Source organism: Ailuropoda melanoleuca, chromosome 15, assembly GCF_002007445.2.
Source record: "Ailuropoda melanoleuca isolate Jingjing chromosome 15, ASM200744v2, whole genome shotgun sequence".
Lineage (NCBI taxonomy): Eukaryota > Metazoa > Chordata > Mammalia > Carnivora > Ursidae > Ailuropoda > Ailuropoda melanoleuca.
The window spans coordinates 75,786,452-75,812,487 of record NC_048232.1 but is presented as its reverse complement, the minus strand read 5'-3'; the positions used below and the strand labels follow the sequence as shown (position 1 = coordinate 75,812,487).

General features: G+C 47.3%; 1 protein-coding gene across 3 annotated transcripts in view; it reads right to left on the bottom strand.

The window, feature by feature from the left end:
* Positions 1 to 1,894: 1,894 nt before the first annotated feature.
* The window catches only part of RFX4 (regulatory factor X4), a 163,985-nt gene continuing 139,843 nt past the window's right edge, over positions 1,895 to 26,036 (bottom strand). Inside the window, exons 14-18 of one of the 3 annotated variants that reach the window (XM_034644081.1) lie at positions 25,123 to 25,242; positions 24,623 to 24,784; positions 12,620 to 12,782; positions 10,749 to 10,887; positions 1,895 to 2,474 (exon numbers count right to left, since the gene is read on the bottom strand). In XM_034644081.1, the coding sequence (XP_034499972.1) occupies positions 2,202 to 2,474; positions 10,749 to 10,887; positions 12,620 to 12,782; positions 24,623 to 24,784; positions 25,123 to 25,242 (857 nt within the window). In that variant the 3' untranslated portion in view covers positions 1,895 to 2,201. The remainder of the gene's footprint in view (positions 2,475 to 10,748; positions 10,888 to 12,619; positions 12,783 to 24,622; positions 24,785 to 25,122; positions 25,243 to 26,036) is intronic. The other 2 variants (XM_034644080.1, XM_011235295.3) reach the window with 2 other exon arrangements.

Below are 26,036 nucleotides of genomic sequence, written 5' to 3'. Positions count from 1 at the left end.
TGAAACCCAACATCTACTTTCTTTTTGTTGAACAACATAGTGAAATATTTTTAAGGGGATGCTATGTAAAATATATCATTTTAATCCTAAAATCATTTTTAGATATAAATATGTTATGTAATAGCAAGTAAGAGCTTGGCTTTAAAAATAAATCTTTCAACATGCAAATTGAGTTGTCAAATTCTCTTGCCTTTTAGTTAAAATAGTCACTGCTGCCATTTCTGGAAATCTGTGGCTCTGAATTTCTCATAGATCCTACTCTTTAACGTTTGGACAAAAGAGTCATTTTGCCGCTGTATCCTCACTCCTCAGTCCTAGAGTCAAAATGCAGTGCTGGAGAAGAATTTGCTGATAAAGTATTCAGTAATGTTACTGTTCTAACCCAGAAGTTTATTAGTATTTAGAGCACTGCACTTGAAATATCTTTACACCCAGTGAGCATTAAAGCATAATGAGCTAAGTACCGGGGGACCTCTTAATGATGCTGGTATTGAAGAATAATATTCCCTGTAAGAGCTGAAAGGTTCCTGCCCTTTGCTGATGCTAGCCATGGTGCAAACCTAAGACAAATCCTTGTATGTAGAATTGGTCCCCTGCAAACCTCAATTAGGCTGTCGATACTAAATCATTCAAGGACCAGATGTGTGTCTTATCCAAATTGTAATGACTGTTTTATGACAAGACGATGGGGGGAAGTAGATAAGCACAACCAGATAAGACCACCTAATTCTGTTTTGACTACTTATACCCTAAGTATTCACGATGCTATATATCGCTGTTTATCTCTATCTCTCTGTCTCTCCTCTCTCTCTCTCGCTCACACACACACAGACAGAACACACACAGGTCACGTCAAATGCAAAATGAAAATGAAGAAAGAGGTCATTTCAATACTTTTTATTTGAGTGTGAAACCATTCATATCTTGCACAACTGTACAGATAAAACTATTTCCATTTTAGCTGTAGACATGATTATCACACTGAGTGGTGTGATCAAAGATTTTATTTACAGAACAACTGCTAAAACATCCGATGTCATATTTCCATTTATTTCTTACCCATAGGGTAATAGGTCCACCATAATTGCTTGGTGCATTTTATAATACAGAAAGAAAACCTATGTTAATCTCTAACAAACGTCACAAATTGCTACAAATCTGACAGAAATGCCTACGAAAACATTTTCCAAAAGTACATTTTTTATTTCCACACATACACAGTATAGTATAGGCTCAAAGGCACAGCTTTGAATTTTTTTTTTCTATCAAAGTGTCGGAAATTATTATGGTCTTATGAAGGAACCAGGAAAGTCATTTTCACACTTGGTGCTTGGTAAGTTAACGTTTGGTCCAACTGGTTTCGCAAAGTTGATAGAGCAGAGCTGAGTGTGATACTCAACACCATAACTCCACATTCTCACAGAATTTGCAAGAGCCCTCTCCGGCCTTTGCTGACACTAGCCATTGTGCAAACTTAGGACAAATACTTGTATGTAGAAGAGCCGGTCCCCTACAAACTTCAGTCAACTTAAGGCAGACAGAACAGGCCTCTTCCTTCCCCCTAGACAGTGCTTACATTCCAAGACAATGCAGGTACTGTGAAAGACATGGGTGCAGTAACAGGGAATCTAGAGTTTTCCAGCCACCAGCATTTAGCCCTGGTGCTCCAGGAAGCAGTGAAGGCACCACCAGGAAGAAGGAATGTGTAGAACATACCTGAGGGCTGTTCGTTGCAGAGTAAGATGACAGACAGATGGCAAGGTGAATGCTCTTGGTAAATTATGTGCCCATCCAAGAACACAAACCAGACTCTGTCTCTAGTATCCATCAAGACTAATGAGCTTTTGTCAACAGGAAAATAAGTAGCTTACGGGGAGTGTTTGCCAACACAAAGCAAAGTCATGGAACAGAGGGAGAAGGCACAGATTGGCCTGCCCGAAATAGTGCTCTATAGAAACAGTCAAGTCTGGCTTGGCTACAGGAACCCAATCTCACTGGCTTTTAGTGAGTCCTGTTTCTGAACTAAAGTTGATTCATCCCACACTGAATCCCAGACTCACGTTCATTAGGAAAATGGACACCTAGGAATAGTCCGTGAGTTATGATATATAGAGATAAAGTCTTCTGGGGGTGGGTTGTTGGGTTTTTTATTATTATTAATAATTATTATTAATATTAAATATGGATTCCTGCGATAGCAGTCACTTAGCCCATCCTGTGGAGGCCTCTCCGTTGATGTAAGCAAAGCCAGGAAAGTGTTGCATGTGCTCGTACTCGGAATTCCTGCGCGTGGTCAGGGGTGTGTACATGTCACTAGAGTTTCCGTACCTCGTGGAATGCACAGACGGGCTTGTGTAGCACGTGTTGGCTGTGGGCACCTCTGGCCATCGGGGGGTGACTGGGGTGGGATGCAGTCTGGGAGTACTGCTCATCAAACAGGGTTCCATCCGGGAAGTAGGGCTATTGAAAGGGTACTTGTTGAGAGGAAAGAAATTCCACAAAGTTAAACTCAGCTTGCAAGTTGCATATACACAATACTGGTCATGCTCACAGTTTAATTTCATAAGATGCTCTTAATGAAAGTTGATAGGACAGAATCAGTGAACTTGCAAAAGATTGAACCTTGGTCTATGAAGTAACCAACAGGAGAAATGCAAAGGATTTCTTATCCAGAGTTGGACTGGTGTTCACTCAAGTAGGAATACTGATTTTGTGCTCGAAATCTGGAATCTTTGGGGAAGTCAAATCCAAATGAAGGAATCGCCCCCACTGGGGGTACAGGAGAGTGTGTGTGTATGTGTGTGTATGAGTCACAGCGTGTCCGAACAGATATGGACACATGGATGTATGGTTGTGAACTTTACCATTAATTACGGAGATGTGATAGGTCCCATCCCATCAACCTGAGAGAACAATACTACCAAGTAAAACACAGTGACATTATTAAAAATAGCATTTTACAGTTGCATTCAATTATGAACTGCAGCCTAAAAGCAGGCTTTTGAAGAGGAAGCAAGCCAACAGCTTCAAAGGTTATTATTAGTGCCTATCATTTAGAGAACATCTCTCTTTTTGGTTCACATTCACTAAGTCCTGAAAGATGCACAAGAAGGAAATGGTGAATTGTTTGGGCTTGGTGTGAATGTGGAGGAAGGAGTGGAGATAAGTCAATGGAGAGGGGATGGGAGGGGTGCTTTTGTGGACGACAGAAGAGGGGAAGCAGTTCTAGAAAGAATTAGGAGTAAGAGAAGTGCCTTTCAAGTGCTGCTTCTTCTGCATTCTTTTCTGTTTCCCAGACAGCTATGCAAATAAGCCCCTTTTAGTACAGTCAGAGGGGAGGAAGGTGAGGCGCTCCGGGCTCCATTTGAGAGCTCCTAGTTTGCAGGCCAGTCCACACACAGACTTCCTCGCTGGGCTACGTAAGGGCCACCCCAGCAAGGACGGGAGCCAGTCAACAAGGATGGCAAGGGCAGCAAGTAGGGGAGAGAGAGTGTGTATGAATTCTTCTGCTCCCCATCTGTCTTCCCTGACAGTTGGAGAGTGGAGCCCCGAGGGATTAGGTGGGAGGCTGCCTCCTGTGAGGGAGACAGACAGGCTGAAGCCTAGACAGCCGCGAGAAGGGATTCTGACAACAGTAGCTGCTCCCTGTAGTTGACGGGGCCAAAGGGAACCATTCTGCTTCTCTGAGTGGGAGCCCGAGGGAAGCAGGGGCAGGCTGTTAGGCCCAAAGCATGCAGAGGGAAACAGTTACTCAGAGGTCAAGAGAGAGGACTCCAACTTCTGGTTGAAGGTTTTCTCTGACACGGGCCAGCATGCCTCACATAGAAACTGCAGCCACTTCCCAACCCAAGAACAGGTCCGAAAGAGGGAGAAGTATGGAGGTGGTGTCTGGGAACTCAAGGGAGAAGGCATCCAGGGGTGTTACCAAGGAGACCGTGGACCGCATACCAACCAAGGCTTTCATATCCCCGATCAGATCAGAAACGCTTGAGTCTATCCATGTCCCCATTAAGCGAATCTACAGGATGTTGTTTGTATGGCAGCCACGCTGAACCCTCAGGCCTGAGATCACAGTAGGACTCGGCCCTGCCCAGGAAAACAAGACCCCAGGTATCAAACAGGTAATGTTAAGAAATATTACAAAACAGTCTTTAACTTTTTCCAAAAGATTGCTTCCCCCTCCCGATATTCTCTCAAGTAAGCTCCCTGCCTGCCTGTCAGCCCACCTCATGATGCTCTCCCTGGCACAGAGGCCTCCTCCCATCCTGTGGCAATGCTAAGCTGGTTCCCTCTCAGGGAATTTGGTCCTACCTGTTCTTCTGACTAGAACACTTGTTTCCCACCCCTACCCCCAAGCTCCTTGCATGCCTACCTTTATATCCTCCTTCAGATCTCAGCTCAAATGTCACCTCCTCAGAGACTTTTCTGGACATCCTATCTCAAGAAGCTAAATGCTCCACTCTCTGCCTCTCAGGTCAGGCGCTTACCCTCCTGCTTGTTAGCTGTCTCTTTCCACTGGCTTCTCTATTCAGAAGCTCCTGGCAGGGCTTTGCCATGTTCACTACCATATTTCCAACATCTGGAACAATGCCTGGCGCCCCAGCAACTATCCGGTGACCGAACACCAGGTGTTACCACTAGAAAGCAGCTTAGGGATCATATAATCCAACCCTGTGTATGCACATGAGAACACGAGGACCCGTGAGGTGAAGCATCCCGCCCAGAGTCGCAGCGCGGGCGAACACAAGGGCTGGCACAGAAACCCTGTGCTGGGGTAGCATTTTCCCCCACACCACTGTGGCACAAGCCAGGCATAACCTGCCCCAACTGAATCACATGAGAGGAAGACATGCCTGTTTCGGAGCACACCCCATTATCCTTTAATGTCTCCATCCCTCTGCTTTCAGCCCCCTCCCTCCCTACACACCGTGGGGTCTTCTAGCTCTGACCAGGCCTCATCTTGCCGTTTCTGACAGAACCTCCCTCGGCTTGGCCCGTGTAGGTAAAATGTCGCAGTATGGACTTGGAGCCTCTTTCCCATAGAACCCAAGAGAGTGTGGCTTTTGTGCCTAATCAAGGACCCTAGATGCAGCTGTGCCCAGGGGTTGTGTCACAGACTCAAAAGCGTAATTGCCTGGAAATGAGACTGGCTCAAAATATCTCTAATGGGACAATAAAATCCTGTTACCACAGAATCCAGCATGGAAAAATCTGTCCCGCTAGGTCAGCTAATTGCAAATGAGTCAGTGACTCGTTTTCCCCGTGGTGAAGAGACCATTGAAAGATGAGAGGCTGAAGTGCCCGCTGCCTCAGCCTGGTGATTAAAACCACCAATGAAGCTTCTATTTAGTCTGGTGGGAGCGGCTGAGGCCAGCCTGTGGCACCCGCCTCACCTTTCACACTTTACATCCGGTTTCATGCGGGGTCCTGAAGCAGGCTGGGCACAAACCCTGGGGTCCAGAGAGCTCTGCCCAGAATAAAGGCGCTTTTTGTTGAGGGCCCATGACAGGAAGTTACCATTTGCTGGGTTAAAACACACGCTGTGGCTACTGATGTTAAACTGCCGATAGGTTACCAGTCCCTGCCCTTTGAGAGAGGTGTGTGAGGGCTTGTGGGCACACGTGCGTGCGTGTGCGCGTGCATAAGTAGTCAGAGTTTCTGTCGGATGGCCATCTCAGCCGTGATTGATTCTGGGCCTCTTTGGAATCATATTAGGAAGTTCTATTTTGAGAAACAGCTCCCCACCCCGAGGCTAACTCTCCTGCACATGAAGAGGGAAGAATGAGCCCTTTATCCCGCCCCTCACCAAATGGGCTGCTCCCTGCGCAAGGGGTGAAAGGTGGCCCAGTCAGGAGCGCAAACTGTTTTCCTATGAAAGGCGGCTCTCACACTGCACCAAAGTTCTGCCGTGGGCCGGCCCCTAGGCAGGCTTCCGCTTAGCCTCTTCTGGAAGAGGATGTAGCTCCCCCAAAATCTTTGCCGGACAGTCCACATCCGCGGAGCTTTAAAGGTCTGGATTAACTGAGTTAATACACATGAAACACTCAGAACTCCCACATAGTAATGTGTTAGCTATTACTAATATTCTTCTTCGAATCACAGGATCCTGGTCTGTTAATGATAGGAAGAGCCTTAGTGACTGACCAACTGACCATCCAGTCCTACTTCTCACTTCACAGATGAGGTAATTGAGGTCAAGAGAGGGGAAACTATCTGCTTGAGGTCACAGAGCAACCTAGTACCAGAGGGAGGCGCCACTCATTTCATTTCCTTGACAAGGATTTAACTGAGTACCCACTAAAAGCCACATCTATTCTGGGTCCTGGGGATATAATGGTCAGGAAGAGAAGATCTGGTCCCTGTCTCCGTAGAGCTAGTAGAGCAAAAGAAACAGATACTAATTCTTTAATTACGCAAAATATAATAACTATGGTGTCACGAAAGGTAATAATATATACAAATGGTGTTAACCATGAGCCAGGCCCTGTTCCAACCTTTATCAACTCACTTAACCCTGACAACCCTAAGAAATATGTACTACAATTCTTCCCATTTTTCAGATAAGGCAATCGAGGCACAGAGCTGATTAGAGGCAGATCTGGGATTTGAACCCAGGAAGCCTGGCTCTGCAGTCGCTGATCTTACACCACGATCGTTGATTGATTTTTACGCCTTTGGCTCAGGATGCTCTCCCAAAGTGGAACACCCTAAGCACACTGGCCCTGGGCTGGGCTGGGCTGGGCCACGAGAGGTTCCGTGAGAGTTGTGTGATTGGCTGGCAAGGCCAGGCCTTGGCCATACAGAGGAGGAATAAAGAACAGCTTTCTAGTCTACTCTAGGTGAATGTCTAGCCCTACAGCTTCTAGTTGATCAAATGGCTTTTGAGCTCAAGGGCCCCGTGCGCATTCATGGCTGCTGATAGAGTAGAAGTTCCACAAACGTTTGTTGAATGAGGCTCAGAAATATTCTGTACCCACGTATTGGTCTGGTTTGGTTTCCCTATTTGGTCGGGCATGAGAATGGGGCACCTGGAAGACTGGCAGCCGAGACCATCCCTTGTTCACTTAGTTTGACGTGAACAAGTGTAGCATAGTTGCAAGGAGGGTGTTTTTCTGCAATAACGCAAACTGTACAGTGTGAAACCTCCTTCATCTGGACTCACTAACTCAGAAATTATGAGAATTCAAGCAGGACCGGAGATTTACCTTTGTTACTACCCCAGAGGAAAGAAAGCATGAGTCGTGCAAAGAACTAGTATAGATAAGGGCACACACATACTCTATTTCAAAAACCAAATGAGTTCAAATAATTTTGAACATAAAAATTTTGAGCATATAAATGCCGGATGCAGGAGATCGCTGTGCTTCGTGGATGCATTATATCAGTCTTGAAGACAGGCATTTATTTGCAGAAATTAGTTTCAATTACTCTTGTGCTGATGAACAATTGCATTCCTTAACTGTATTCTATAATTGTGGTTTTTCTCCAATTCAGACTGATCTTTTCCCCAGTGAGTCTGGTATAATGAAGTGTGATATTCAGTACTCAGGATTGCAACAGCGCAACCTCTGCTCTGGAAAGCTAAAACTAATCAGCCCTGCAATGGATTTTCCCCTCTATGCTCAATGTTAAACCAAAGTATCACAAGAGGAAAGAGTGAGTGAGTCTAGGGTGTGTGACTCTTCGGTCACTTGAAACTGACTGAGAATAGTTGCAGTAACTTCTTGAATTTGCATCTACCCTCCAAAACACATTGGGTGTAGTGTTCATGGCCCTGGGCTTAGGGTTCAGAGCTGGAGAATTTGCGTTTGAGTCTGCTTTGCTACTTACTGGAAGCCTAAGCTGGGGCAAATGACCTTATGAGGCTGTCCCCTCATCTTTAAAAACTGGAGAAAAATGCCTTCTTCCCCAGGTTTCTATGAGAATTAAGTGAGTCTGTGTATTTGCAAGTGCCTAAAACAGGGCTTGATGCATAAATGTTAATGAAAAACAAAACAAAGGATTCTTTGTGTTGCACTGACACCCTCCCCCCCCCCATCAACAGGGGTGGAGAGGTGACAGAATTAACTTCTCACCCCATTTTACAAATGGAGGCTAAGGCATAACCCTTCAAGCACAGAGTGTGAGAGTGTGGTGGGGGTCAGAGGTTGTCAAAAGACCCTGTCAGAGGACCACAGGGCATGGTGCTGAAGAGGCTTCCTGATCCTGTCACCTCTCATGCCTCGTCTGGATTCAAAGGGCTCCTCCATGGGCTTTCGATTAGTCCTTGGCCCTTCGATTAAGAGCTGCTATTAAATGATAGTGCTCCATTCGGGGACTTTTGTGGCTTCCAGAGTGGAGGCTGCCGACCTATCTTTGATCGCCAGGGACCACATGGGCCTTTAGGAGACCCTGGTTTCTTTTTACGGCAATGCCTTTAAAAATATCACCCCAGAAATGTTATGAGGAGGGACGAGGGAGGGAAGAAAGAGGGAACACAATGACAGGCGCTGCGGCTTGGGACTTTAGCTTGATCTCGCCACCGAGGCTTAGCTGACTGTCTCCTACTGGAGCCTAAGCTCTCCAGGAGCAGGCGCACTTCCATCCCCTGGTCCACTGTACCATCAGGGGCTGCAGTCTGCTTGCCGCCCAGCAAGCACCCCGCAGCCATCTGAGGAGTGCTGCGTGAACACATGAGTGAGTGAGCCAATGCATGCGCAAACTGCCTACCTGCCGCCCAGTGCGGCCCAGGCCCCGCAGCAGCTCTGCGGCATTGAGCACAGACTCCGCTCCTGAGGGAAGCGGTACCTAACTAAGGAGCCGCTTGTCTGTGTGACGCAGTTGGAGACCTATAATGAATGCCCCAGGTGAAGGTTTAGTGGAATCAACTTCTTGGCTTGTTTGGGGATTATACCAGGGCTCCCCTTGGTACCGCAGATGGAAATCAAAACAGAGGCCTGTTTGCCCCGAGCGCCCATGTATTGTGGATACACTCTTCTGGGTGCCTCCCCTCCGAGGCCCGTCCGCAGCTGATGCAATCACGGCCTCCGCCTTGCTCAAGTCCTGCCATCTCTCTTCTAGACTCCCGCAAGCGCTGGGCAGCAGAGCTCCCGGCCTATACGGGACCCCTTTCTAGTGTATCGTGAGTACCCCCGTCAAGTGGAGCTCCCATCCTGCCTCCCTGGCTCCCAGCCCCGCCAGCAGGATGGAGTGAGGGTCCTCTGCACCCCCGTTACTTGTGTTGCCTCACTTCCTGTCTCACTGGTTCCAGAAAGTCTTAGTGAATGCCGACATAGGAGGGGTGGCAGAGGGCCACATGTAGGAGCTTGGACACATGGGGGTCACACTGCCTGGGTTCCAATCCTCAGGCAGGTTACTCTCACCTCTTTTCTGCAAGGATTACCATGATGATGTGTAAAGTGCTCAGCACGGTGCCTGACAAATGACAAGTGTTCAGTAAAAGGTAGCTGTGGCTTTTGACAGGTGCCATGGCCCGTGACCCAGGGATACTAGACTTAATTTTTTGCCTTCAGGGGATTCTGGGGTTTCCTGTAGGAGTCAAGAGAAGTCAGTGATGATAACGGGGTGTGAGGAAGGTTACCGATAGAGGCGCTATGTGAGTCTAGAGCAGTGGGACCGCGTGAGGTCCTGGAGAGAGGAAGGGCTGGTGTCAGGAGATGCTGCAAAGACAGTGAGGTGCTGGTCCTGAACAACACACAGAAGGCTGGGGAAAGAAAGTCCCAGCCTGGGAGAACAGTATCCACGAACCGCACAGGAGTTGGCATGGCTGGAGCAAATGGAGTGGGGTGGCTGGTCGGCCACAGAGGCAGGCAGAAGCCAGATGGTAACAAGTCATAAGAGACATGCCAAGGGATTGAACTTGACTCTGAATGCGAGGACATGAAAAGAGGGAGAGTGTTAATGGCCCGTCGGGTTTTTTCCAAAAGACTCCTCCAGCTGCAGTGTAGAGGGTGGACCAGAGAGGGGCAAGTTCAGTGACACAGAGACCGATGGGAGGATTTTGTCCCCGTCTAGCTTAGCCGGAGCTGAGACAAGGACAGTGGGGGGGGGGTGCAGAGACGTTGAGGATGTAGAATTGAAGAGAACTGGTGACCAGTTGCCTTTGAGGCCAGAGCAACAGGAAGTGTCGGAGACACGTAGAGGGCCCAACACTGGCATTAGAGCTGCAACCACAAGTTCCATTCACCACAGGCCACAGAGGGGTGATCTGGTTTGTTAGACAAGTGAAAAGCCAAGGGAAGTGTGTGGCTTGAGAACAATCTGATAAAGGGTCCATTTCAGGAGGATTCTCCTGGTGAGGTTGTGTGTGTGGATCAGACTGGAAAGGAACAGACGTGAGACCCAGAGGCCAGTTAGAATGACAGCCAGGTAACAGTCCTGACAGGACCCGATGAGGGCCGGCACTGGGAAGATGGGAGACCAAAGATTCCTATGTGGGGGTGGCTGCCTGTGAAAGGGCAGCAGACATGGCAGCTGACTGGATCCTGGGATTAGAGAGGATGGAACCAAAGACAACTGGCGGGCACCCACGTGCGTGAGAGGGAGTGGAGCGTGAACGCTGGCCGAGCACCCACTTCAGTGGGCAGCCACGGAAGGGTGGAAGTGATCCTGAGGAAAGGATCCTCTTCTCGTTGGTGACAGACATACACGGTTTACAGAAGGTACCTATTAACTGTGTTAAATTGACTAGACTTGCCACCAGGCATCCTGAGGCCCGGGCGGGCAAGCAAGCAGGACCAGCAACTCACCTGAGCAGAGCCCCTGTGGTAAGGGGAGTAGTGCAGCGGGCCAGAGATGGCTGTGTCATGGGGGAGGGCCGGGTACTGGCTCTGCATCGGGGGAGGGTGCTGGCTGCCGTAGCTCCCGTAGTTGTAGCTGCCCGTGTAGCTAAAACCAGAGAGCACAGTGAATGTTGTGAGTCCGGCCGGGGTCAGCGGATCATTTTCACACCTCTAAAAATCAACCTCATCTTTTTTCCCTTCCCTTTTTGTTCTTCTCTCTTCTTTTCCATTTTTCTCCTGCTTTTTGGTTCTCACCATCTCCACCCTGTTGCGGTGCGTTTGAACTCCCAGGCTGATTTTCTTTCTCTCCTCAGCACGCCTCCCTTACCACTCAGAGAGCGCTCGGGGGACGAAAGCCAGCCCTGGGCAAAACATAATTAGTGACGGAAACCTCTACTCCTGTGCTGTTGAAAAGCCCCATATTATAGCCTGAAGTCCAATAGGAAGCAAAGAAGAAATTACTTTGGGATTTATGTGTTGTATTGTTCAGGCCTTTGCTTGCCCGTGATGGGCAGGATGTTGTGTGTAGCTGGGAGCTCCCTCCAGGGCGGAACACCGGGGACCGCTCAACCAGGCGTCAGAGACCCCAGTGCTACGCCTGGCTCCACCCCTTTCTAGCTGTGGGACCCTTGGGTGACTCTCAGTCTTGTTTCTCACATCTGTAAAAACGATGGCCCTGGTTATTCTGGAGGGTCAGATATGTGAAGACGCTCTGTAAAATAGAAAGTCCTATGAAATACAGGATATTCTTATCACTGTTCTTCTTAATAACATCTTCACAGCAAAAACATGGACCTAAGACCACGTGGGTGTCTATTCCGTCATTCCTCCAGAATCAAAAGGCTTCCTGAAACAATTTTCAAAGTCTGTTCTAAAGGTGTGGAAAGACACTCTAAGAGGTCCCCTGAGAAAATAAAGGCTGCCCTCCCACTGGTCAGGGGCCCCTGACCCTGGGGACGGAACTCGAGTCTGCCAGCCAGCAGCCAGGCCTGCGCCCGGCCTCGGGGTTGGCTCCTTGCTGCGTTATGCTGGGCCACCATGTGGAAGACACCTGAGGGGGCCTCCTCCTGTGTCCCCCACAGCTGCTCTACTGGAACTGCTCACCGTACCTGCATGGCAGAGTCTCGCCTTCTTCAGAATAAGGGGCCTTTTCATGTCATAAGTGGTTTTCGGATGACTGCACATTAGACATTATAAGATTAGTGTCTTTTGATGAAGACACTGCATGATGGCAAGAAGCTACTACGATTCAGGTAACACTTAATGGATTTGTAGTCCATTCATCACAGCAAAAACACTACAGAGATTTGGGGGGGGGATGGGCAAAACCAATGATTTGTTTCTTTGGGCACAAAGCACCATGGGAACACACAGGGCTTCCTGAACCCTGTTAACAACTGCTGCTGTCCAGGGAGTGTCAGCCCTCAGGTGGGCAAGTCCTTCTCTGATCCAGTCACAGAAGACCTGGGCCCACCACGAGGCTCTACCGCCTGGGCAAACTGCTAGAAGGGGGTCTTCTGCCGAGGCTCTAAAGCAGAAAAGAGGGAAGAACACAGGCTTTGGAGTCAGACAGATGCTCAGTCTGGGCCCTGCGTCTACCATCTGTGACCCTACAGGACTGAACTTGAGCCGTTGTCTTTGTTTCCTCATCTGGGAAATGGGCTCGCTAATGCCCCACCTCCAGGGCCCTATGGGGACTGCAAGAGACAGCCATACACAGTGTGGAACTGAGCACGCTAGGAAAGCTCTGTGAAGGACAGCATTCTTCCTGCCCTTTGAGAAAACAACTGCTAAGTGAACCCAAATATCAAAGTACAGTGGCATCCCACGTCACCTACCCGTGCTCCTCTCTGTGCGGATACACTGGTATCCTGTGTGTGACGGAGGAAGAAGGCACGTGAGTACTCCTCATACAGGGCAGCTGTTGGGAGTTTTCAGCGGGGGACCCTGCTGCCGTTGTCACCGTATAGGTCAGAGACCACGTGTATGACTGCATTGCTCCTGCAGGGACAAATTACGATGCACAAGTCACTCACACAGTTCTTCCATGCCCCATTCTTAGAACACTTTAGTGGCCTCCCATGCTCTTTAAGCTGAAAGTCAAAATCTTTACCAAAGCACGTGTTTCTGTCCTGGCTGACCCCACGAGAAGCATCCCCCACCCCTGCCTTTGTTCTCTCTGATCCAGCCACAACAGCTTTCTTTCATTTTTTTCCAGAGAACCACAATTCCCAGCACCACAGGGCCTGTGCACGTCCTCTTCCTGCTGCCTGAAACCTTATTCTTCCCTTAGTGCCCACTCATTCCTCATTCTCAATAGAGAGAAGCTGTCTCCCACCCCAGACTAAGTCAGATCCCCCACTGCACTACAGTCCTTCATGGCGCCTATGACACCCATTCATGAATGTGATGTACTGAATGTTTATCCCCCCTACACTGAAGCTCCATGAGGGTAGGGGTCTTCTGTTTTGCCTACTATTGGACCTCTGGTGCTTGGCACAGAGCCTGGTGGCCAAAAATTTTTCAGTAAAAATTTTAAAAGGAAGAAAAGAGAAAGGAAAGATAGGAAGAAAGAGAAAGAGGGAGGGAAGGAGAGCAGACAAAAGAAAGCTCAGAGAGGCACGGCCAAGTAACTTCTCAACACTCAGCTAAACAGGTGTCAGGGAGCCAACAAACTGCTTTAAGCAGCCCTAAGTAGATTATTGGGCTCTGCCTGCCCAGGTCTTTTTGAAGATTATTAGACAGTGACCTTAACGGTGACCTATTCCATACATATTACTAATTCTATTAATTTACTTTTTAATTGGATACCTTGAAAGTGCTAGGGATTGGGAAGGGAAACTGACAAAATTTAAAACCCTCAAGATGCTTAAGAATTTTATGAGATGGTTAGACTATAAAAATGGTAATTTAAGAAATCACTGTGTGATACACTCATCAATTTCTGGTAAATTTTTGAATGTTGGTCTAGTGGAAATAATTAAACCTATTTTAGGAAGTGGAGGGACTGGGCTTGAACGCCCCCTTGCAGGCACAGGGAAAACTGAAGAACTGGTTAGGGGAGGTCGTTTTTAAGGGGAAGTAAAACTTGGTGCTTTAGTTCTGTGTTTTCTGCAGCAGATCTTTTCTATCTTAACATTCCTGGGGGAAGCTGAGGAACAGTTTTCATTAAAAAATGTGGTCTGTTCCATCCCCAGGACTTTGTAAATGGCACATGAGTAGCTGCACTGAGAGGGAGTAGGTGAAAGTCAGAGTCGGTGGACCAGCCCCGTGCCAATTACATGACACGCTCAGTGAGGGATACTCCGGGCGGCATGTGACAATGAAATCCTAACTGTGAACACATTTATTATTAAAAGAACTCTGCATTGAACTCTATTGTAAACTGGAGAATCTTTTGGCATGCAAATAACGCCCTTTTCAAATGAAGGGACAAAGTTTCATTCCAAGAGCATGAAGGAGACACCATTAACTGAGCATCTCATACAGGCCCAGCACCGTGCTCAGTGCTTTCCAGATACCCTTAAATATTATCCCCACTTCACAGATGAGGAAACGGAAGGTTAAATCTGAAAGAATGTAAGGGAGTGCACAGGAATACAGAGGATTCAAGAAAATAATATGAGTGTGGGAGTGAACGAAGCACTGAAAACTGGAGCAAAGCGTGCAACCAGGACTGAGGCTAACATGCCTACTGGAACTCCTCCTGGCGGTGGGCCTTCGCCTCGGCTCAGAGATTTTCCAGGAAACGATGCCACAGGGAAACCTGACCAGCCAGGGCTGTAAGATGGTGGACAAACTGCTCAGGGGTCAACAGTCCTTGGAATTCAGATCAAACAGGAATGTCTTTCAGATGCCCTCATAAAAGGTGACTGGGAACTGCGAGAGTGTCTCCTGCAGCAGCCTTCCAGTGGACGCCAGCCCTGGTTCTCGGGACCGTTCCTTAGGCCCCCTCCTCAGCATGGTGGCGCCACGCCAAAGTCCAGTTCAGGGAAACTCAGAACGTTCACGTGCCCGAGGTCCTCATGGGGGGGACCAGGGGGGCTCTGAACCCCAGTCTGCCGTACGCTTTCCATTCTCTCTGTCATACTGCCTCTCTGCTCTGGGTCCTAGTCCTGCTGTGTCCTGGCAGGAAGATCTAGGGCAAGCCTCTTAAAACCTTCTTTCATCCTCTGTCAAACAGGCATGGTAACATTCATCTTGCAGAACTGTCGTGAGTGGTAACTGACGCGAGCTTGGCACGTGGGAGGCTCTTGGTATATTCACTGTGAATTCAGGTATTCTTGCATCAGACTTTCTTAAAGTAGAAATTTCTCTATGTCCCATTTCAGATGCCAGGGAAGACAGACACATTTCTTGGGTCAGATTCTGTCACCAGGGATGACATTTGAACAGCAACAGAAATTTAGCTAATTACGGCAAATTTCTAAACCTGTTTTTCCATAAAATCGTAGGTGTTCTTATTCACTAGCATGGCTAAAAGTACCCCTTCCTGGTTTGCACGTGTACATCATATACAAAGACATAACGACTTTAGCAGGCTCTCCGTTACGCAGCATTTATAGTAACTGCAAGAAGACTGGAAAGACAAAATTCCAAAATGATCATGCCCCAGATGATTGGATTATGCATGATTGCCCTCCTCTATATTTTGCACTTCATATGAAATCATATTGCTGTTATAAATTTTTTAAAGTATCCTTTTTATTAAAACAGGTTATCTCTAGGTGGTGGGATTAAGGAAGGCTTTAAAACATTTCTTTATTTTGCTTATCTGTATTTTTCTATAATGGATGTGCATTGCCTCCGTGAAAAGAAAAACATTAAAATATATTAAACAAATTTTACAATTGGAGATAGACTTGGAGCGAGCGGGGTGGGAAGTAAGGGAGAACAATGAACCAGCCACAGCAAGCAAGTAATTAACCCTTCAAGCCCCTGGGACCTCGGCAGAGCACGGCGAGGTCAGTGGGTATTTAAAGGAGGGGGCCAAGGAAGCCAAAAGATTTTGTCTTTTTCCCCAAGCAGGAGGAAGACATAGTGATAATAGCCATCACCTGAGAGAGTGCCGTGGAAGTTACTTTTGTGGGAGCCCCTGGAGCACAGCAGCTGTTCCTCATTCTTCTCTGTGTCCCCAACACAGTGTCTGCCAACTAGTAGGTGTGCAGTAAATGTTTGTTTCATTGACATTGTTGTTGAAGGAGTAAATGCTGCTAGAAATAGACGTTATCAAACAAAAAGCTAGTGGAACTCTTGGAAAAATGGGCTCCTGTGGTCTGGGAAACAAAACCCCTAAATGGCCATGTGCCAGCAATCTAACAGACCCACTCAGGCAGGCTTAAGCAGATTAACGCCTACTGGCTTGGGTGAGAAACCCTTTTTGCCTGGAGACCAGAAAAGAACACCCCTTACATTCCCTTCCCTATCAGTGGGACCTCCAGTGAGAATTGCTGCTGCTTCTTTTTAAAGGAAACTAATAAAAGAAAATGTGTGCAGTTAACAGTTTGTGCTTAATTTTTAAGACCTCTTTAATGCTTTTTATTTATTGGTTAAGACAATAACAAACCTTCCCTATGTGCCTAATTCCCACATCTTTCTCTTATTCTCCCCTCCTTGTATGCCCACCCTCACTTATAAGTCTAAGGATCGTGGAGAAAGCCCTCTGAGCTTTGAGAATTCCATAAAGATCCCGAAAGATCTAAGAGTCCTATGAAGACAAGTGTTGTCCATGTTCTAGCATTAAAACTGCAGGAGAGGAAGATTTTCTTTCCTTCCCATCCCCAACAAGATGTTTTTCTTCCCTGAGTTTTTGTTATTGTTGTTGTTTTTCCTGGAGGGTTTTTTTTTTAATGTTTTTTTTATCATATTATGTTAGTCACCATACATTACAGTCCCAGTTTCCGATGTAAAGTTCGATGATTCATTAGTCGCGTATAATACCCAGTGCACTATGCAATACATGTCCTCCTTAATACCCATCACCAGTCTATCCCATTCCCCCACCCCCCTCCCCTCTGAAGCCCTCAGTTTGTTTCTCAGAGTCCATAGTCTCTCATGCTTCATTCCCCCTTCTAATTACCCCCCCTTTCTTCCCCTACCAATCTTCCTAGCTCTTATGTTCCATAGATGAGAGAAACCATATTATAATTGTCTTTCTCTGCTTGACTTATTTCACTTAGCATTATCTCCTCCAGTGCTGTCCATGTTGCAGCAAATGTTGAGAACTCGTTCTTTCTGACAGCTGAGTAATATTCCATTGTATATATGGACCACAACTTCTTAATCCAGTCATCTGTTGAAGGGCATCTCGGTTCCTTCCACGATTTAGCTATTGTGGACATTGCTGCTATGAACATTGGGGTGCATATGGCCCTTCTTTTCACTACGTCTGTATCTTTGGGGTAAATATCCAGTAGTGCAATGGCTGGGTCATAGGGTAGCTCAATCCTGGAGGGGGTTTTAAACACAGGCTAGGAAGGGTGCTTGGAATATAATAGGCGGCCAGAAATAGCTTGTTGAATAAATGAAGAATGAATGATTAATCATCTGACATAAACCAGACCTCAAGCTACTTTCTTTTTATACACTAACTCACCGAATCTTGGCAATAACCTTTTGAGGTAGGTGGTATTACCTTCTTTTTTCAGGTGAGAAAATTGTGGCCCAAGAGTTGCTCAAATTCGAACCCAGATCCTGCCCAACTCCAAAGCTTTTCCACAACAACAGCAGCTTCTCACATTTGAATGTGCATTTGAATCTCCGGAGATTTTGTTAAAATGCAGATTCTGATTCAGTAAGTTGGGAGTTGAGCCAGCAATTTTGCATTTATAACAAGCTTCTAAGTGCTGATAATGCTGTTGGTCCGTGGACCACACTTTGAGTAGCAAGGCTCTCGAAGCCACTGCCTCCTCTCACGCATGCTGTGTGCCGAGGGCCAGTAAAGATCAGAAGTTGTAAGGTGCTGGTATAGACTTGTGAAAATCCAGGCTACTTTCCAGGCTACCTGGCCATACCTTTCCCTCAGATCTTGAACTAAACCATTTGAACCTTTTCCCCGCTAGGATTCTATGAACCGTCACAGATGTTGTTCAGGTTTTGATCTAAGCTAAGCCTTTCGTTAGTACCTTCCTGAGGAATAAGCTCCTTTTAAGTACGTCTAGATGCAGGGGCTGCCTATACAGCAGCCATGAGCCACAGATGGCTCTTTACATTTAATTAAAACAAAATACAATTAAAAAATTCAGTTCATTAATTGCACTAGCCACCTTTCAAGCGCTCAGTAGCCCTGTGTGGTTAGGGTCTACTGTTTTGGACAGCTCAGATTAAAAAAGAAAAAAAAAAAGCTGCCATCATTACAGAAAGTTCTATTTGAACGGTGTTCTGCCTTACAGCATTTGCTGCTAAGCAAACATTTCGTGTAAGCTTCAAGACTGAGAACAGGAAAAGATTTCCTATGTATATTTAGCCCACTGGCCATTTGGCCTCCAGGGAATAGTGCTTGAAGGAGAATACTTGCTGAAGTTGAAAACGTCATCTGTTTGGGTGACCTTATCAGTAGCTCCCTGGCCAAAATCTCATTGACAAAACTGACCGGGATCTGTTCCCAGAGAGAGATGCTGGTTCAGAATCTGGCCCTGCCCACCTCTGCAGTTTCCCCTGCTGCCACTTTCCCCTTATTTAACCACGTTAGTCAGTCCTCACTACGCCAGGCTCTTCTCTGCCTCAGGCCTGTGCCCATGCTGTTCCCCACGACCTAGAAGGATCTTTTCCTCTTCCCAGACTTTATGTGGCTGACTTTCTGATAATGCGTGTCTTGGATAATCGCTACCTGCTCAGAAGGGCCTCGGCGGACCATTTCCTAGCTCACTCTTATTCTCATTATGACCATTTGGAATGGTTTACTGACCTGGTCGTTCACTTCCGTATTGACTCTCTTACCCATGAGGATTTAAGTATCATGAAGGTGGTGACTCGGCCTGATCTTCTCACTCTGTACCTCCAGGACTCGGCACAGATTAGACACGGCGGAAGTCAACAGAAGAATGGATGAGCAAAAGAGATTCAACATTTGTTTTCAGTCCCAGCGTTTATTTCCTAATTCCATTCCTTAGGAGAAAAGAAAGCAGCGGGGCTGGAGGAGGAGGGATTCGCTGGCAGGGAGACTCCGAGGAAGTGTCAGTGAGTCATCGCGGGCTCCGTGGCGGGGCTGCCGTGTCCACCATGGCCCACGCGTTTTAGCTGCCCTCCGAATAACGGAGCTTTTGTTATTTGGAAAGAGTAGGGGCCAGTTATCTTTGTTACATCCTCAACCGATGGAGAGAAAATGCAGCTGGGCAGGCCAGATGTTCTACAGTCAGGGCCATTGATGAGGAATTTGCCTTTATTTCTTTAGGCGTCCGAGCATCTCAGTGATTTAATTTGCTGGTTTTGTGGTGCAGGGAACCCATGGTGGGAAGGTGAAAACATGAGTTTAATAGTTAACTTTTATTGTCATTGCTAAAGGAGGGAATACTTCAAATGACATCATAAACCAGGTCTTCGAGCCCTTCTAAGGCCTCACAGGGCCAGAGCAGGAGCTTTACAGTTTGCGTTTAATGACATTAAAGAATTGCAGCCCAATGTCATGTTAAGTGGGCCGGTCGGTTTGGCACCACCTGCCACGCTCCTGAGGAGGAAAAGAGCCCGTTTTCCTTAACAAAAATGAAGGTTTCTGACCTTTGCTGGGCCAAGAGGGAGGCAGCAAGCTCACAAAGTTAGGGAAGAAAACGGATAAATGGGCTAGATTTTACCTTGTGGAAATCTGTTGGAATGGAATCCTTTACCCAGTCACTTCACATGGCCTTGCCATAGACTTGAACATGCCCAATCAAAATCAGCCAGTTTCAGGTTCCATTTTAGGTGCCCAATATTCCTTTCCTTTCACTTTCTTCCACACCCCCCACCACGCCTTTAAAAACAATTAATGAAAACAGTCCTAAGAAAACATATTTAGAAATACATGTAGGTATGGACGAAGAACGAGACAGAGCCATAGATAAGCAAAGTGGCTGTTTTCCCAGTAAGTCATAACTCATTATCTGTAATAAAGGACTTTGTATTCACTAGTACTTGTACCAAAGGATGCCAAAAGATTATGTGCAATGAATTAATTTTCTCTTTGTGCTCACCAAGCAGACATAATACTGTTCTCTTTTTCGCAGCTGAAAAATGGGGAAGTTTCCATCGAAAGTGAGACACTGTTATGTGGAAGAGTTGCAGACATCTGATTGGCCTTGACTCTAAGTCGAACTTGGTAATATGTACATCATCTGAGCGATGATATTCAGAGAATGCTAGAGACCCAGCAAAATAACTAGGTCACATAAAATTTCACGTAACATTTTAATAAACTTTTTAGCAGGGGTGGTTTTGTTTAATTTTCCCCACTTCTTTATTTCTTGGTTTCTGGTTTTCCTTTTTAAAAATTTGCTTTTGCTTTTTTTTTTTAATTGTTAACCCACTTCAGATGATTTTTGGAAAGTCATGGTATATAAATCAGCCAGTAATTTTAAGACGGAAATAAAAATTAACTGGGCATGAAGACCATATGTTGAGTTAAAGAAACATGGCAAATGCATTTTATAAGATACACAATAATTGTTTTCCAATTCATAATATCGGTCAATGAAATATTTGCACAAATCCCCAAATTTAAGAAACCTACCACAGTATATTTCCTAATATCTTGGTGTGTATCAGGGATACGTGTGCTTATAATGCAATATCTATAAAACCATACATCTTGTTAGGAAATTATGTTTATGTCTCCTGCAAGACCATGACCCACATGCATGCCAAGATCCAGTCCAATTTAGCAATGGAGTATTTCAAAAGTGGTACTTGAGAAAAATATTACACATAGTTTTATCTAGGATGACATTTTTAATGCCCCCTGGAGATGTCTGAGAACAAAGCAGGAATGTGTCAAAATCTTCAAAGGTTACGATCATCTGAAGAGAACCTGTTTCACATTTGTTTTTCTAAGAAGCTACTTTTATGACTCTTGAACACATTGCACAGAAATCTCTGAACACATTTATGATATTCCTGTGGCTTTGACTATCACACCTGCCACACCTTGAGGCCTCCACAGTGCCGTGAGGAAAGCCAGGCAGACTCACTAGCTGGACGAGAGTTATGAAGAGACTCTACGCGTCCTGCCTTCACAGCCCTCCCGTCGGCTTCTCTCCTTACAGTCTCCTTGCCGGACAAGGCGCACAAGGCGCGGCACCGCGGGGAAGTTCTCACCCAAACTGCTTCTGCTCCACAATGCACCACCGTTTGATTTGCATAATTTCCCTGTTTATTTTCGCGGTAAGGGCGTTATCACCGACTGGCTCACGCGTGTCTCGCAGCGGGGTGGGGGTGAGGCTGAGAGCCGTTCTTACCGTCCCGGTTCTGCGGGACCCTGGGGATCGCTGCCCCATGCTCCGGCTGAGGGAGGCCCCCTGAGTGGCTGAAGAGCTGTGAACAGGGCTCAAGTTCTCTTCCCATTTCATTTGTGGTGAAAAAGGGGGTTCTTTCCCCTAGGGCTCCTCTTCCCAAGCCTCCTAAGCAGGAATTACAACAGCCCACAACGGAGGGAAAATGGGAGGGAGGCGGGAGGGGGGCGTGTTCCTCCTCAAAGTGGAGACAAAACAGGAGTCCAGGTGCATCCATGTAAACAAACAAGCGATGCCAAAATGTAAATTTCCACAGCCGAGGAGGGCGCCTTCCAGCTGTGCGCCCAAAGTGAGGTCCAAGCTCCATCCCGTGCCAGTTACTGATCACCCTACCACTCAATACTCTGAAGAACCCAGGCTCCTTAGCCGTCCCTGACAAAGGACCGCTGGGGTCATTGGCACGTTTCCGCCCCTGGCAGAGGGCAGGAGAGGGCAGGCACGTTACAGGCTCGTAAGCACTGCTCATTCCCTCTCCGAGTAGCGCCAGTTCCTGAGGGAAAGGAAACCTGAGGGAAGGAATGAATCGAAGATTCCTAGGGTACATACTCTGTGTTCTCTGAAAATGACATGCTGTTTCTTGCCTCCAGGTCCTTGTATGAATACTTACTCCCTCTGCCCAGACTACCTTCTCTTGCACTCGGTCTTCCCGGAACCTCCTGGTACACGGCCTCCTTTTGTGCTCCTCTATTCCCTTCTCTCAGATCAGCCCAACTTAGCACTCATCACATTATTTGTGATTGCCAGCTTGCTTATCGGGACCCTAACCTCTAAATAATAACTCCCAGGAGGCAAGGACCTGAAGTGTTTAGTACATAGAAGCCACTGGAGAAATCATTATTGGATAAATGAATAAATGGATGGACGTGTAAACGAATGGATGGGTAAAAGACAACATCCTAAATAGGGCAATCTCACCCTATTTATTTGGTCTTTAAAAACATGCAATTTGGTCCCTCGTCTATTCTGAAAACAATTCTATTCTAAGTAGAACTAGGATAGAATTAAGCCCAAGCATGCTGTGAGGGTCTGGAGGAAAATTCGAACGTGGAGGGTGAGGGAAACGAAGATGAGTAGGATTTCATCAAGCAGAGGGGGGAAGGAGGGGAGCCCCGGAGGGGGAGCAGTGTGAGAAGCGATCTGGAGAACGAGTCTGCTCCCAGGCCTGAGTGCGAGGCAGTGGACTCTGCCCCGCACTTTGAGGCTGCACGGCTTCAGGGAAACCTGCCCAGTGGGCAGCGAGCAAGTGGGCAGACGAGAGTGGAGGCAGGACACCCAGGACGCCCGCTGGGTTTCCACGAGAGGTGGGGAGGGCCCGAACACACGGCAGCGGTGGGATGGGAAGAAGTGGGTCTGTCAAATTACCCTCATTTCCCAGCCGGTCTCTGCAGTTACATGAGGCCATGTGCCTGAGTCCTTGCTGGGGGGATGTAAGTGGAAGGGACACGCACCACCTTCAGGCCAGGGCCTGTGAGAGAGTGGGCTTTCCTGTCCACACCCACCTTCTATTTCTGTCAGCTGGTTGCAGACTTGACGAAGCCCAAAGGCGGTGGGCCTCGAGCTAGCGTGTATCAGAATCACCTGGAAGCCTGTTGAGCAAATCTCTGGGCCTCGCCCTAGAGTTTCTGATTCAGAAGGTCTGTGATGGGACCTGGTAACGAGCATTTCTAACACGTTTCCAGGGGATGCTGAGATTGCTGGTCCACGGACCGCACTTTGAGAACAACTACCCTGGGGTGTGGTGCAAGCTAATATTGAAAGAGCAGGTGTTTCCAAATGGTTGCATTAAAGAGCACCTCCTCTCTGACATGAACACCCTGCCAGGACTGTCTGCAAGCACAAGGTTGGTTTCTCCTGTGTTAATTCCATACATTTTGGAATACAGTTTGCTACAGTAGCTTAGCCTATCCTAACGAATACAGGAGCTGAGGGAAAGATTTGAAGCTGCTTCCCAGGTTTGGAGTTGCCTAACTGGGAGAATAGTTAAGCAGGTTTGGAAGGAAAGAGGATGAATGGATTACACAGTCTTAGGAGCCCTCCACTTCACGAGGACTGGTCGTTCCGCCAGCCCAGCCCCACGCAGGGCCCATCTAGCAGAAGGTTGTCTCTGCCTTTCATTCCTCTCCTGTTACTTCCTTGTCAGATTCTAAGGCTGCCCTCGTGTGTCCCCTCTCTCCTGCAGGCTTCCCTCCTGCCTGCCAGAGTTCAGATTGGAAGGGAGGGGACTGCTGTTTTCTCTGGCCCCTGTAGCATCGGCCGTAGCCCTCACCTTCTAGGCATTAATCACAGTAACCCCTTCTATCTGGATCGTACCCTCACTGTTAGCAAAGTGGTTTGGCCTTTCTTACCTCATCTGATCCCCACAGCAACCACATGAACTGCTCTGGAGGTGTGCACATGTGCACACGCATGCACACACACACATGCACAGTGGTATCATATATTAGCTAACACTTGTTCAATAGCCCACCTACACAATCTCATTTCCACAAGTCTCATGAGCAATGTCTTAAGGACGTCTGTTGAATGGCTGAGTGAGTGTGGTGCCCAGAACAAAGGATTCAAGCTTCTCACCCTTTGCTTCTCCTCCACAACCCTGCAGTGTTATTGTGAGACAATTACACCTGACCTTAGCAGCTAGTTAGTATTAGCCTTGTATCACCTCTTCTTCTCCATTTCTGAACCGTGCCTTGGCGTTCAAGATCCTTCAGAATGTCACTCCAGTTTACATGTCCAGCCTCACAAGATCCCTTCACAGACCTCCTACATTTTAGACAAAGTTTCCCGTGCCCTGAGAAGGCCCCACGCGTCCCCACCCCTGTGCACCTGTTCGCACCGCCCTCTGTCTTGAAGGCCCTTCTGCTCCACCCTCCCCAGCTAAAATGAAGATCCACTCCTCTGTGAGGTCTTCCTCGGTGCCTCCCACCAGAGGGAGTCTCCGCTTCCTCGGGAACCCATAGCGTCAGTCTGTACCTTGCTTATGGCCCCCGCCTCAATGTAGTTGCCACGTCTTAGCATCTGACTTCCTGGCTGCCCCGCTTCCCAGAGATGCCTCTCAATTTCTGGCTCACAGAAAGCTCCCTTTCTCATGTTCAAGAAAGAATGGCTGTGTATTAATTTGTGTCTTACACCATTTTCATCATTTCAGTGGCTTAGTTGGGGGGTGGCAATAAGCATGCACTCAATGTGCAGAAGCATGGAGAATATGCACATACGAATAAATGAGTAACTGCAAGACATCTGTAAATCCAGACAGATACTTGGCATTGGTTTTGGGGGGTTGATGGGAAGAACGTTTTTCCAGAAAGCTCTTGCTTTAAATACCAACTCCGCACTCGAAGCCCGCGGGGGACCTTTCGTTACCTGTGGTGCTGAGGCCCGTGTACTCAGGGGATGGGTTGCTGACGGGGGAGGAGGGAGGCGGCACTTCCACGGACGTGGCAGATTTTGCTGGCGAAAACGATGGCACCGGTGAAGGGGTTGGTGGGGCGGCCTCCGTCAAGACAATCTCTTCTCGGACTTCTGCTACGGGTAGAGAAAGGGTGGGTCTTCAGAGCCAAACATCAAGGCAAGTTGTCTCTAAAGGACTTTAAAAATTGAAATATTCTTTCTAATCTGTGTCATGTCACCCCTCTGCTTTAAGCCTTTTGATGATTTTGCGCCACCATCATGGCGTGCAGGGCAATTCCATACACACGCGTGCCCCCTCTAAAGAAGAAAAGACATCATTGATTTCACACCATTTGGCCTGCCCACTCCACCTAAATTCTTTGGAAGGCAGAGCTAAAGAAACACAGAGCATGGAAGTAAGGATACAAATCAAATTGCCAAGTAGGGCATTTCCCAGTGAAATGCTGGCTTACCAGTGCTTCCTTCTCCTTTCATGGCTCGCATGAGCTCATTGGCCCGCTCCTGACAGTGCAGGGATTCTAACAGGTAGAGCACGTAGTCATCAAACATCAAGTGAATTAAGTGAAAAGACCCTGGTGAGAGAAAATCCAAACAGAAAGGTAAGTCATGGCAGCTCGTATACGCCCCTCCATCTGCTCAACAGCCCATGTTACGCTGGGCTCCACTGCTCTGTACAAGACTCCCGCTCCCCGCTCCATTATCATCTCCGCGTGGTCCAGAGTTGCTCTTCTTTGCTGTACCCTCAGCCTAGCCCAGTGCTTGACATAAGATAAGCATCACTGACACTTTGTAGCAAGTGAGTCTTTTCCTTGCTCAATCTGGCTCTTCAAAAATGGCACCCATTGAGCCATCTGTCCAAATGCCATTGAGCCATCTGAGCCCTCACAGACCCACCGGCCTCATCCTCATCTGAGCACCACTCACTTTGTTCAGCTTGTATCAACATGGTGTCTTTCAGTTTTATCTCTTCCACAAGTATGTCTTATTTCCCGGATTGGACTGTAAGGATGTCCATGGCAGGGATTTTGCCTTCTAGTTCCCTATACTGAAGTAGCTGACCTAACTCTAAGAGCAGAACTGAAAATGAAAATTTGCAACAACTGAATTATTTCATTAAATGTTTCTGAGACCTCCGTTTAACACATGGTTCTTAGAAAAGGTATTAGATTGAAAATATATGGTATTCTCAAATAGTACTCTTCATTCTTAGATTGTTTCCTAAAAAAGGATGTAAACAATCCTCTCCAAAGATTTTCCCAAAGTGCCAGTCTCTGTGCTCAAAGTCTTATACTCTCTCATCTAATCTCTACAACCAGCCCATAAGGTAAGTACTTATATTCCTATTATAACACATTATTTCAAAACC